Source organism: Phascolarctos cinereus, unplaced genomic scaffold (assembly GCF_003287225.1).
Source record: "Phascolarctos cinereus isolate Bilbo 61053 unplaced genomic scaffold, phaCin_HiC Scaffold_4;HRSCAF=312, whole genome shotgun sequence".
NCBI lineage: Eukaryota > Metazoa > Chordata > Mammalia > Diprotodontia > Phascolarctidae > Phascolarctos > Phascolarctos cinereus.
This window is the reverse complement of record NW_027555847.1, coordinates 309,556,099-309,570,520: the sequence shown is the minus strand read 5'-3', so window position 1 is coordinate 309,570,520 and position 14,422 is coordinate 309,556,099. Positions and strand designations below refer to the sequence as shown.

General features: G+C 37.9%; 1 protein-coding gene across 1 annotated transcript in view; it reads left to right on the top strand.

Moving 5' to 3' along the window:
• LOC110222695 (V-type proton ATPase subunit S1-like protein) overlaps positions 1–14,422 on the top strand; it is a 32,895-nt gene that overhangs the window by 2,129 nt on the left and 16,344 nt on the right. Inside the window, exon 2 of the mRNA XM_021007829.2 lies at positions 12,222–12,300. Within this exon, the coding sequence (XP_020863488.1) occupies positions 12,222–12,300 (79 nt within the window). The remainder of the gene's footprint in view (positions 1–12,221; positions 12,301–14,422) is intronic.

Sequence of the window (14,422 nt, the reverse complement as noted above, 5' to 3'; positions counted from 1 at the left end):
TAGCATATCCAGTCATCACCTAACTTAACCTAAGGATTTTCCCACTTTGATTTTGTTGCCATAGATCCTATTTCATCAAGAAATATAAGCAGCTTTTCTATATAATTCAAAATTGTGAGGTTTTTTAGTATTTTTTAAAGCAAAAACCTTCAGGTTTTTTTCTTTGTCATTAAAATGATATACTTGAAACTGATTTTGAGAAACAAAATCTAGAGGCACGGAATTGGTGGAACACAGTCCAGAGTTAGGAAACCACAGCATTGTGGCAACTATTCTATGTAGGGCCAGTAGTGCTGGGATGCTGCAGGGGTCCCATCAAGCCTTTCTTCTGTCCTGCCTCCCACCCAGATCTGTACCAGACACTTCTTTGAATGGGCCCAAGATGATATGTCTTGGATGGTCTGTAGAAGGCTGGATCCAACTGTGAGGTATTCTTGTAGAGTCTTACCTTGGGATGGAGGACTCTCCAATGCTGGGGCAGGGGAACATGCTGAGAATCCTTATATATCAGAGAATAATATTATTTGGGAAAAATACTTTGGGCAAAATATTTTTTGAAAAAAAAATGAGCCTGTCAACATTTTTATTATATTTAGTGATTCCCAGTTTTTCTCAAACTCCTTTCATTTATTTGATTTTATGTTTGTTATAGGTTTATTTAATTTGTAGGTGATATATTTTTTATTTTTTAGATTATAGCTTGCATTTACAACTTTAAAAGTCTGTCAAGTTTTAAAATTAAGAGCATAACATTTTTATATTTCAATATTAAAATAGAAATTAAAATGTTATTTTGTAAATAAAATCATAGAATACCCCCATTTAAAAAAGTGCGGCATTTTAAAATGGCTTTAGCATGATTCTGTAGTATGAGTATATTTAAACTTGAATAAATTTTTCATCCATTCATGTGTTTATTCATCTCTACAAACCACTAGGAAAGGTTCCCAAAGCCTTTGTGCTGAGTGGGTCTAGATGGTCTTAATCCGCCTCTGATTAGAAATCATAAATTTCCTTAAGCCCAGAGAGAATAAGAGCTCTTTTGTTCCCCTTTTAAAATCTTTCCCTGGAGGCAGGCCATCCTTGACTTAAAAATAAGAAAGCAGCCTTCATAGGTGACCCACAACCTTCAGAGCCACTTAGGAAACCTGTCAGAATGGAAATCCATGGGCTGTACAGTGTGCCTGGGAGAATCCCCAGGTAGGGCAGCTTCCCCTACTGGGAGCTGTGCGTCCGAGTGATGGCTTGTCTAGCAACATTATATTCAAGTCCAGGAGGGGCAGCTAGGTGGCGCAGTGGATAGAGCACGGGCCCTGAAGTCAAGAGGACCTGAGTTCAAATCTGGCCTCACACCCCAAACATTGATGCTTACTAGCTGTGTGACCCTGGGCAAGTCACTTAACCCCAATGGCCTTAAAAAAACCCCCAAAAACCCCCCCAAACAAGTCCAGGAGTGGGAGATGCTTTCCTTGTGTGAATCTCCTTGAAAATTTCCCTTCCCCCACAGGTTAATATGACTACTTTCCAGCTAGAGTTAGACAGAGGAAATGACAGCATGATGTAATTTTTTAAAAAAAATGCTATGCTCAGTTTTTGCATTTTCTGGCTTTCTTATTTTCTTTTCTCTCAAATTCAGATGTCATTTGTTTGGCACAAACCTATGACTTATGCCATCTATTGTCAGATGGATGTGTTTAATAGATACCGTGGCCAGTTTTTTTTTCTAGATGCTAAAGAACAATATGTGATGAAAATAACCTCAAAATGACAAACTGACAACATAAGAATTATGATTATGTTAACTTAATCCCAAATTGGCTGTCCTGTGCTATAAATATGTATGTACAAATGTGAACCTTAGTTCTCTATCTTAATAAGGGTTATTCTGGGTGAACACATTGCCCCATGTCAAATTCAATGACAACCAGCCATTCATTTATTAAGTGCCTACTATGTGCTATTCACAGTGCTAGATGTTGTAGATAAAAGGACAAAAGACAAAACAGATCCTGCTCACAAAGAGCTTTTATTCTCTTGCGGGGCAAACAATGAGCACATGAATGAATATGTGGATGAATACAAAATAAAACAAGACAATTTTTGTCTGGGAGGAGGGCATGAGCAGCCAGAAGGATCAGGAAAGGGGTGAACCCCAAGATTCTAGAAGGGAAAGGAAAGGAGTAAGTATTAGTATGGCATCTACCCTATGCTGTGGGGTGTATTAAGTGTTCAAAAGGACTGGCACCTCTGGTGCTAGGGCTTGCTAATGCCTTTTCAGGGGTGCTTATCCACCTTTACTGTCTACCTGGCCCTCAACTCTCACCTGACTCCAAGAAGCTGTAGCATGCACAGTGGACACACCCTGGTAAAACCATCTCAGCAGATGGGCTAAGCCAGGTGGAGGGTAACTGGGAAGCCTCAGACCCCTCGGTGAGTTTAAGGGGATGTCTATTTCAAGCATGTGAAGAGTTCCCTCAACGCAAAGGGCGGATGAGAACAATTTGTTCCAACGGCCATGAAGGCAGGTAAAGCAAGCATTGTAGAGCGCTTCGCACTTAATCAGACATTGAAGATGCCAAGGTCATTCACTGCATCTCAGGGCCATTGCTAGTCACCTTGACTTTTGTCTAGGTGGACTTCGATGATTCTGGAAGTGAACCAGGCTGTAAAGGGCAGCATTAGGAGCAATGACTAAAAGTTATAAAGAAGCAAGTTTAGGCTCCATCAGGAAAAACTTTCTATCAAAGAGCTGTCCAAAAGTGACAGCCATGGGAGGCCCTGGGTGTCTTTTTACTAGAAGCTTTCAAGCAGGTAGAAGGGTTTTTTTCCTTTTTTCATGTATGGATTAAACTAGATGGCCACCACATTCCCTTCCAACTCTGAAATTCTCTGAGTTTGTGATTTCATCAATCAACAAGTATTTATTAATTGCTTCCTATGTTCCAGGCCAAGGGTTCTTAACCTGAGATCTGTTTACTTATTTTTAAAAATAATTTATAATAATAATATAATTTATTTCTTTATTAATCCTATGTTTTATTTTATGAAGTTTGAATACAACCTTTGAAACATTTATGAACAAGAGTAAAGTACTTAATTGTTCATAGCCTCAGTTTTCTCATCTTTAAAATGGGGATAATAATACACTATAATTCTTTTCTCCCAGGGTTGTGAGGATCAAATGATGAATGTAAAACACTTTGTGCATTTTAAAGAGCTGTATAAGAACATGGCAGTTATTATTCATAGATATATATTAAGAATAAACCAGAATGGAAGCAGAAAACTGGAAAAAAAACTTAGTAGAGAGTTTCTCTAGTAAGCCAAGTCAACCAGCATTTATTAAACACTTACTATATGCCAGGCACTGTGCTGAGTGCTGGGAATACAAATACAGGCAAAAAGTGCTGACCCTCTTGGACCTTCCATTCTAATGGGGGAAAATGGAATCTAAAAGGCAGCTGAAAAGGTGAGGGAAAAGATGAAGGCATAGAGTCAAACATTATAGAGATGGTCCAGGAGAGCACAGTGCAGCCTGGAGAGTAATGAAGATCTGACAGTCCTAGCCTGCCTCCTTAAAACAGAAGCTGGGGTGGAAGGAATAGCCAATCAGAGAGGCCGTAGGGTTTATTTCCAAAGTGTAAAGACCAAGAGTGGAGTAAGCTTCCAGCACGATGAAATTTCTGTAGCTTTATAGCCTCTGTGCCTAGAGACAGCTGGTTAGTGCAGCAGTTCAAATTCAGCCTCAGACACTTAACTAGCTGTATGACCCTGGATAAGTAATTTAATCTGTTTGCATCAGTTTCCTAAAGTATAAAATGGGGCTAATAATGGCACCTACCTCATAGAGACGTTGTAGGTTCTAATGGGACAATATTTGTTAAAGTGCTTAGCACAGTGCCTGGCAATGTAAATGTTTATTTTCCTTATAGAAATAGTTCAGAGAATCAAGAGTACAGCATAGAGAGGAAAGAATCTCATTTCTAAGACATAAAAAGATCTGATTCAAATTTATAAGATTAAGAACTATTCTTGAAATGATAAATGATCAAATGATCTGAACAGGAAATTTTCTAAAGAAAAAATTCAAGCTATCAATAACTATATAAAAAATATTTTTTGTTGTTATTGAATCCTTTCATTTATTGTCCAACTCTTCATGACCCCATTTGGAGTTTTCTTGGCAATGATACTGGAGTGATTTGCCATTTCCTTCTATGGCTCATTTTACAGATGAGGAAACTGAGGCAAATAAAGTTAAGTGACTTGCCCAGGGTCACTCAGCTAGTAGGGCCAGATTTGAATTTGAACTTGGGTCTTCCTGACTTCAGGCTCTGCACTCTATCCTTGATATCGCCTAGCTGCTACAAATCACTAATAATTAGAGAAATACAAATTAAAGCATGGCTAATGCTGCATTCTCTTTCCACAGTACATCAAACATAAGTATGGCTATCTAATTCACAATTGTAACAAAAGGCAGATCTGTTACTCTGTGATTACAGGGAAAGTTGCTCATGCTCAAGGAGACCTGGAGCCTGTTAAAGCTCTAGTTTTCTCAGCTTGGAAATTTTTGGCAATGGTTTTTGCGTCTTCAGAGATAGTTTTGATGGCATTAAATGCTTGAGGGTCATGTACCAGGCCCTGGAGCAATCTCTGCTCTGTAATTGTTGCATTTTCAGGATTCATAGTGCTTATCTCTGTAGGTAGAGGAGGAGGAGGAACTTGATAAGCTTTTCTCCTTTGTGCAGAACAGTATTAGATACAAAATTATCATAGGAGCCTTCTGATCCAGTCATTCAATAAGCATTTATTAACCACCTAAAACGTGCCAGGCACTGTGCTAAACTCTGGGGATACAAAGAAGCAAAACACAGTCCCTGTCCTCAAGGAGCCCACAGACAATGAGCAAACAAACACGTGCAGACAAGCTCCATACAGGACAAATGGGAAATAATCAACAGAGGGAAGACACTAGAATTAAGAGAGGTTGGGGAAGGCATCCTGTAGAAGATGGAGTGTGTGTATATGTGTGTGTGTGTGTGTGTGTGTGTGTGTGTGTGTGTGTGTGTGTGGTTGTAGTTGTGGTTTTTGTCCTTTGTTCTCAAAGAGGACCATGACAGGGAGATAATAACATGATTTGTAATTGAATTTGATTTGGGTAAAGGAGGGCTGTGCAAGGTCACCAGCTTCACTTTCTCCTCCAGAGCCATATGGGTCCAGTGGCCAGATATCGATCAGGACAACTGGAGATGGCTCAGGATGCAATGGGAGACCCTGGCCCTTTTAAGCTAAAGTCTTTCCAGGTTCTCACTTTGAGTGAGGCAATGCCCAGTCAATGAATACACCTCTTTAAGAAGTGAGTCAAAGGATGGCCCCTTTAATTAAAAAAAAAATCAAACTGGGAGGGACGACCCTCGGGGTTGCTGGCCAAAAGAGAAACAGTTGCTATTTACATTCACTCTGAGTTCAGAGAGATAGTGAGGAGTCATGGATGTCACCAAGGTTATGAGTTTGAGGAGTTGGGAGGATGATGTTGCCCTCTCCGGTAATGGAGGGTAGATGAGGGAGAGAAGGTTGAGGGGGAAGGATAATGAGTTTGATTTTGATCCACCTCCCTCAAACTTCTCAGCTTAAGTTGGTCTACATTTATGTCTGGTAACATCTGACTTTGCCTGTATGAGGTTATCCATTGCGTTGGCAGCTTAGTCTATCTATTAGACTCATCACTTCATCTGGTTTCAGGGGCCTTCTGTTGTCCTCGGTGCCTCTTGCCTGTCCAACCTCAGTCTCCCAAGATTGTTCTTCCAGACGGTAGCCAAACAGAAATCAGAAAATATATGGCCAAAGTCTCTCAAGCACCCCCTTCTTATTTACTAGCAACATAGGGGCTAGGTTTAGTGGATTTGATGGGGTACAGGCCGTGGAAAATACTCCCCCCCCAACTTCTTTGAACTTTCCCACACAGTCAAGTCTGGCATTAGCCTGAGGCATCATCACAGTAATCCTTTCAACTGCCTTTCATTGTGGCCTATGTCCAATCTCCCAATTCTCTGTTACCTCTAACCTAGCCCAGCCCATCACTGTTACCTCCAGAATGCCTTTGGCTACTTCCCTCCCTTGATTCTATCTAGACCCCATTCTCCCTTGGTCATGTGGTCCAGGTTCCTGGTGTTCTGGGACTCTCGGCTCTTCTCTGTTACCTCACAGTCACCCAGCTTGCTGGACACTCCCATCCACATCCTTTTTCTATAAAAAGAGTCAGTCTTACCTACCTAGTCCCCCTTGGCTGGTGTTCTAATAAACCTTGTCTTTGGCTGAGAGAAGGCTTGGGTCAAATTCATTCGAGGGAGGACCTGCATTGCTATTTTGGGGTCCCAGAACCCCTAAACCTCAATAGATTCAGTGATAAGTTCTTTCTCTCTGTCCTCTGGGGATTTCTACAACCACATAACTGGCAAATAATAACAGTTAAGAAAAAACTCTCCTTCTCCTCACAGATTCTTCTAAGAATTTCCCTTATGTTTCTTTGCAAGATAAGAGTTAAACCATCTGCCCAGAAAAGACTTCTTTATCCTATCTTTATCTTAAAGCTCCTCTAAAGCCATCTCTGTGAACAGTGTCTCCAGAATGACAGTTAAAATTCTCTGTCTCCTCACAAACTTTTCATAGAGCAAAGTTAAAACTTATTTCCCATGGACTCCTTAAGGAAAAGCAATTAAACTGTCATTATTCAATATCCCTAAACCTCTTAAAGACAGAGGAACAGTATTTATCCTCTCTTTGGGAAAGACCATTGAAACTGGCAATACATATCTTTTATGTGTTAATTTTCTGTGTAAAAAATGGGCTCCTTTCCTTTATTTTTATTTTAGAATTCCTCTAATTTCCCTTATCCTGGGGATATCCTATAGCCCCATTTTTGTTATTGTTCAGTTGTTCTAATTGTGTCTGACTCTGCATGACCCCATTTGGGGTTTTCTTGGCAAAGATATTGGGATGGTTTGCCATTTCCTTCTCCAGCTTATTTTCTAGATGAGGAAACTGAGGCAAACAGGGTAAGTGACTACCCAGGGTCACACAGCTATTAAGTTTCTGAGGCCAGATTTGAACTCAGGAAGATGAATCTTTCTGACTCCAGACCCACTGTGCCACCTAGCTACCCCATGTCCCCTTTACCTACCGGGACTACTATTTATAGACTTTAACAGTATATTTCAAAACATTACTTCCATACAAGCAAAACATATTGCTCTCAAAGACAGGATATGTAAAGACAACTTAAGGATGCTAGGTTTCCCAGAAAAACATGACAAATCAAGAAATCTGAACATCATAATGAAAACAATAATAAAACCCCCAAGATAATGGGGTAGTTTGACATTTCCTTCTCCAGCTCATTTTACAGATAATGAAGCAAACAGGCTTAAGTGACTTGTCCAGGGTCACATAGCTCCTAAGTGTCTGAGGCCAGACTTGAATTCAGGAAGATGAGTCTTCCCTGATTCCAGGCCTGGCTCTCTGTTCACTATGGCGCCCCCTAGCTGCCCAAGTTGTTGTTTGTTGTTATTGAGGCATTTCAGTAGTGTCTGACTCTTTTGTGACCCCCATTTAGAAAGGGAAAAAATCAGCGCAAGTGATAAATACATTGAAAAAGTCTGAAAATGTGTGCAGTGTTTAACATCTATAGACCTCCCACTTCCACAAAGGGGTAGGTTGGTGGTAGGTGCTATCTTCTCATACATCTTCTCCTGCTTGATCTTTATAATTTTCATTGCATTTACCTCTGATTTTTTGGTATATAGTTGTTCTTTCCATTTACATTGTAGTAATTGCTGTGTATATTGTTTTCTTGGCTCTGTTTACTTTATTCCCCATAAATTTATACAGGTCTTTCCATGCTTCTCTGTTTTCATCACATACATTAAAAAACAAAATTGGAACACTAATGGATTGTTGGTGGAGTTGTGAAATGATCCAACCATTCTGGAGAGCCGTTTGTAACTATGCCCAAAGAACTATAAAAATGTACATACCCTTTGACCCAGCAATACCACTGCTAGGGCTATGTCCCAAAGAGATCATACAAATGGGAAAAGGACCCACATGTACAAAAATATTTATAGCAGCTCTTTTTGTGGTGGCAAAGAATTGGAAATTGAGAGGATACCCATCAATTGGGGAATGGCTGAACAAGTTGTGGTATATGAATGTAATGGAATATTATTGTGCTGTAAGAAATGATGAACAGGCAGTCTTCAGAAAAACCTGGAAAGACTTTTATAGTCTGATGCTGAGTGAAGTGAGCAGAACCAGGAGAATATTATATGCAGTAACAGCCAAGTTTTGCAGTGACTAATACTGATAGACTTAACCCTTCTCAGCAACACAAGGATCCAAGACATCTCCAAAGGCCCCATGATGGAAGATGCTGTCCACAAAGAAGAAAGAACTATGGAGTTTGAATGCAGATCAAAGTATATTATTTGCAATTTTTTTCCTTCTGTTGTGTTTTGTTTTTTCTTTCTGGTGGTTCCTCCTATTGGTTCTAATTCTTACTTACAACATCACTAATGCGAAAATATGTTCAATAGAAATGTATATGTATAGCCTATATAAGATTGCATGCCATCTTGGGGAGGAGGAGAGAAAAATTTAAAACTCAAAAGCTTGTGGAAGTGATGGTTGATAAATCAAAATAAATTAATTTAATAAAAAAAATGAGGATAATAAAAAAAGAAAGAAAGTGACCGAGCTTATATTTGAATCTAGACTCACTCTTTCACTCAAGATGCCATACTGTTTTTTATTATAGCATAGATCACACATCAATGTGTTTTTCTACAAAAGGAGCACCTGAATGAAGGGTCCCTGAGAACATAGACTCGTTTTCCTTAGTATTGCTGAAGTCACTTATTTCAATTCTTCAATGAGTTTTTTAGTATCATAAATGCAGGTGTTCCTCTTATCCTGTGTGACTCTTGTCCACGCTTTGCCAAAGATTCTCATATTAATCGATTCTGCTATCCACTTCCATTTTATGAGTGAGTTCATCCTATTCATTACTGTGTATTTCCTTCCACCCTATTTTTTCCCATCTCTCTCTCTGTCTCTCTTTCTCTCTCTTCTCCTTCCTCAAAAGTCTTTTTTGGTTCTGACCACTGCCTCCCTAATTAATCTTCCCTCCTTTCTGTCAGCTCCCTCCCCTTAAAGGACATAAATAACCTTTAGTTATCCTCTTACCCCCTTACTTACATGTTGGGTAAGATAAATTTTTATATCCAACTGAGTGTGTATGTTATTCCTTCTTTGAGCCAATTCCAATGAGGGTAAGAGTCAAGCATTGCCCACTCCTCATTTTGTCTCCACTATAAAGGCTCCTCCTTTTGAACCTGTTTTGTGTGAGATAATTTCCCCCATTTTCCACTCTGTTCTCCTTTCTCCCAGTGCAGCTCTCTTTCTTACCTTTTAATTTTATTTTTTTGAAATCATCCCATCATAATTAACTCATTCCTGTGCCCTCTGTCTGTGTAGGGTCCTTCTGATAGCCCTAAAAAAGATAAGATTCTTAGTAGTTATAAGTCTCATCTTGCAACATAGGAATTTAAACAGTTTGACTTTACTGAATCCCTTATGATTTCTCTTTCATGTTCACCTTTTTATGTTTCTATTGAGTCTTGCATCTGAAAGTCAAATTTTCTATTCAGCTTTGGTCTTTTTTTTTTTTTTAAATCAGGCATGCTAGAAAGTCCTCTATTTCATTAAGTATCCGTTTTTTTTCCCTTGAAGGATTATACTCAGTTTTGCTAAGTAGGTTATTCTTGGTTGTAATCCCAACTCCTTTGCCTTATGGAATATCATATTCCAAGCCCTCTGATCTTGTAATGTGGAAGCTGCTAGATCTTGTGTTATCCTGACTATGGCCTTATGATTTTTGAATTGTTTCTTTCTGGCTACTTGGAATATTTTCTCCTTAATCTGGGAACTCTGGAATTTGGCTATAACATTTCTGGGATTTTTCATTTCGGCATCTGTTTCAGGAGGTGATTGGTAGATTCTTTCAATTTCTATTTATTTTCTGGTTCTACAATATCAGGTAAAGAGGTGAAGATAGTGAAAAAGACTGAGAAAAGCAATGGACTTGGAATCACAAGATCTGGGTTCAAGCCACAGCTATGTTTGTTGTGGGAACTTGGTTAAGTGACTTTTTCACTTTCTCATGCTTCAGTATCTTCATCTATAAAACGAAGGTGGAGGGAGGAGGAATTGGATTGCATATTTTAAAATTTCAATTCTGCTTAAAATCCCCCCTGACATTTTTGAAGAGAAAAAGAGGAAGAAAAAAAATTAGCAGAAGCAATCAATACATTGAAAAAAAATCTTTCAATATATGCAATGTTCCATGCTCATGGACAACTCCATCTCCTGGCCTCTGCAAAGGAGTAAGGGGAAGCTTTTTCTAATATTTCTTTATTGGGGCCATGCTTGTTCTTTGTAATTTTATAAAATGGGAAATCAAATTTTTAAATTACTTACTATTATTTTTATTAATTATATATTAAATTACCATAACTTATTAATAAAATAATGTATAACTATAATAATATTATATATAATATAAAATAATATACTAAATAATAAATTATATAATAAATAAAAGCATATAATTAATAAACTAAAATAATATAAATTAAATAAAATATAATTAATAATTAAATTTTAATTCACAGCTCCACCAATACTGTATTAGTGTGCCTATCTTTGTATAACCCATTTAGTATTGACCATTACCATCTTTTGACATTTTTGCCAATTTTTTGGGTGGGGGGTAAAACCTTAGGCTTGGTTTGACTTACATTTTATCTTATTATTTGTGATGTGCAATATTCTTTCATATGATTGTTAATAGTTTGTGATTCTTTTGAGAACTGTTTGTTCATCAATTTTGACCAATTGTCTAATGAGGATGGCAAGTCAGTTAACTTCACTGGACTTCAGTTTTCCTCGTTTTTACAGATGAGGAGGTTGGTTTAAATGACCTATGAGATCCTTCTAGCTCTAAACCTATAATCCTATGTTCTGTATGCTAGAAAAGTTCCTTTTATTAGTTTAGCATCAAGAAGGTAGAATTGGTAGAAGGTACTAAGGTATCCCTTTAGTTGTCCATCTGTTGTCTCCATTAATCTGATGCCCATGAGTGGAATTCAACTAATGAAGTTTCTTTCATGCTTTTTAATAGGTTAATGTACTAAATCATGTAAAAGTTCCTTACAAAGCACCTCATTATGCCACAAATTTAGTTAAGCATTAAGTCAAATAATGTCTTGAATATATGTGTTGATACAGAGTGACTGTCTCTCATTACAATGATGTAAATCAGTTAGTGTAGGTTTTTTTCCAGGAAATTTTACCATTAGCATAATATGAACTTTGGTCTTAGCTAAGGAGAACTTTTGCTGTAAGAATAGAGTTAGAATAAGAATCTGACTTCTTGTCACCTAAAGTTTTAAAAGCAGAAAAATTCAGCTTTCAAATTTTTATGAAATTTGAGGTAGAGTAATTTCTTTAGCATTTAAACATTTTTAATTCATGAATACTTTCAGTCCGGTCTTCAGCAGTGGTAAGATTGGGGATTGCTCTCATGAATTATTTGTATTTCTCTGTGATAGATATCATGGAATATAGATGTTGAAGTTGTTCAAAATTAATACTAAATGATGAATAAATTTCTGTTGTTATTATTGGAGGCTCTTAATAATTGGGACCCCTGTTCAGATATGAAAGGCATCATGGTGAATGAGATAAAGCTCTAGCCTTACAGCCAGAAGACCTGGGCCCAAATATTGCTTCTAACATATACCTGCTTTTTGACCCTGAGTAAATCATTTAATGTTTCAGTGTCCCAAGCAACTCTCTTAAGATTATAAGTTGCACAGAAGGTACTGACCTTTGTGGATAGAAGGACCTTTGTCACCTGAGAGTTCCATATCAATGAAATCCCAGGCCTGGTTCTTATCCCTCTAGTGTTCGGGTGTGGTGAGGACTAGAAGACCTCTGAGAATCTGTGAGTTTGTACTTCTGGGAAACATGTCCTAAATTCTTTGCCAAATGTACAAGTGGGCCCGGGTATGATTTTAGTTTAGCGTGTTGTCAGGAGTCAGTGATGTTATAATTGTATGGTACAACAATACAACGATGACATTTGTCTCTTGTCCTCATAGCACTGTTTCTTTGGAAGATCAGAGGCATGATAGACACATGAAGGCAACCCCAAATTTTAAATCAAAACCAACTTCACAGGTATGGATGTGTCAGGAAATTATATTATGTCATTTCTTAAGTGTAGCTTGATGTGTTTCATTGAATAGTTCCATCGTTAAAACCAGTTAAATCACCCCATTTCAGTGAGGTTCCTTTGACTTTTTTCACCCTGCAGATTGTGGGAGCCTAGGTTTAAAGCTAGAAGAGACCCTAGAAGTCATTGACTCCAACTCTCTCATTTTATAGATGAGGAAACAAAAGCTCAAAGAGTTTAAATGATTTGCCCAGGGCCATATAGCTATTAAGTGTCAGAGGCAGGATGTGAACCCAATGCTTCCTGACTACAAATCCAGCACTCTATCTACTATGCCACATTGCCTGTCATCAGAGTAAAATTTTACCACTTACCACTGCTCCAAGTATAGGGAGTAGGACCCATGCATCCATTTGTGATCCCCTTCCAGGACCATTGTAATCCATTGTGCTTGGAGCAAGAAACCAGTGGAAGGTTCTGAGTGACTCAGAGCATGGCTGTCTACTTTCTGGTATTTATTGCCTATATCCTAAGCATCACTTTGCATTTGTTTGCTTTGGAGTTCAAACTGTGTTTCTTGCATTTTTGTTACTTCCTGAAACATTTTTGTTACATTCTGAAACAAGTAACATTTCTGTTACTTTCCTGGGCCAATATTCCCAACTTGCACCAGTCTAATGGAGCTGAATCTATTGGCTTTCAGGGAGCAATTAAGTGCTCCATTTATAAATGGACTTACTAAGGAGCTAGATTGGGTTGATTTATTTTGCAGAATAATTTTCCAGCCACTGAAGCCTGTAATCATCTGCATTTTATGTCACTGTGTTAGTGTTCTTTTTAGGAACTCTCCTTCCTTCGATTTGGTCGCAATAGTTAAATAAATATTAGTAACTGTTTGTCCTCCTTGACTCTGAGGTTCTCTTTATTTTTCTGTGCTTCATTGTTGTATCTCCCAGCATCTGTTAGATGTTTGTAATCCTGCTGCCCCTGCAGCAAGATTAACTATCTGATAATTTTAGATCAGATTGGTGAAATTTAATAGCCAAGAACATTTAATTTTTCTTAAAGCCCTTATGTTTTACTAGTGGAGACTGTTTAAGAGAGTCAGGCCTTCTTTTAGCTATGGAATGTTCTGTTTATGATAAGATCTTTTTTGAAAGATAAAAAACAAAACAAAACATTTTATTCCAAACAGTTATAAATGGAAAGCTTTTAGAGGACCAAAGGTAACAAAAATTTTGCTTTGGATGTGATTGTTCTGTTTTCTGTCAATGTTTCAGTATCCTAGGCACCTCATAAAACAATCTTGATCTTGGAATTTGAACTTTTAAGTTACAAGAGTAATAATAGCTAATGTTTATATAATGCCTACTATGTGCCAGGCACTATGCTAAGCACTTTACAGTTATTATCTCATTTGATCCTTACAACAACTCTGGGAGGTGGTTTCTGTTATTATCTCCATTTTACAGATGAGGAAACTAAGACAAATAGTAGTTCAGCGACTTACACAGGGTCAGTCATATAGTTAGTAAATGTCTGAGACTGTATTCGAACTCAGGCCTTCCTGACTCCAGGCCCAGTGCTCGTATTCTATGGCTCCACTTAGGAGCAAGTCAGTTGCTCCCATCTGGGACTTCAGTTTCTTACCTTGTAAAATCAAGGAATTTGACTGACTATTTGATCGCTGTGGTCCCTTCTAGCTCTGACTTCAAACAATTAATCAAGAGGTATTTATTAAGTGTCTACTGTGTGCAAAGCATTGAGCTCAGTGCTAGGGATACAAGAATAAAGAATAAAACAATCTCTGTTCCAAAAGAGTTTACCTTCTAAACAGGAGACAAAAATGCATACAACATAAATATAAAGTGAATAAATACAAATATATACAAACTAGTTAAATACAAAGAGTTTGGGATTAGGAACTAGTGAGACTAGAACAGGCAAAAATGTAAAATATGGTGCTTGAGTTGTATCTTAAAGGTAGACAGAGACTCTGTGAGACAGGTAAGGAAGGAGTGTATGTCAGGCATGATATTTTGAGTGATTTTATTTTTTGGGTGGTGTTTTTGGCTTCAAACTCTCTTTCAGTCCTCTCTCTAAAAGCACATATCTGTTCCATAGGTT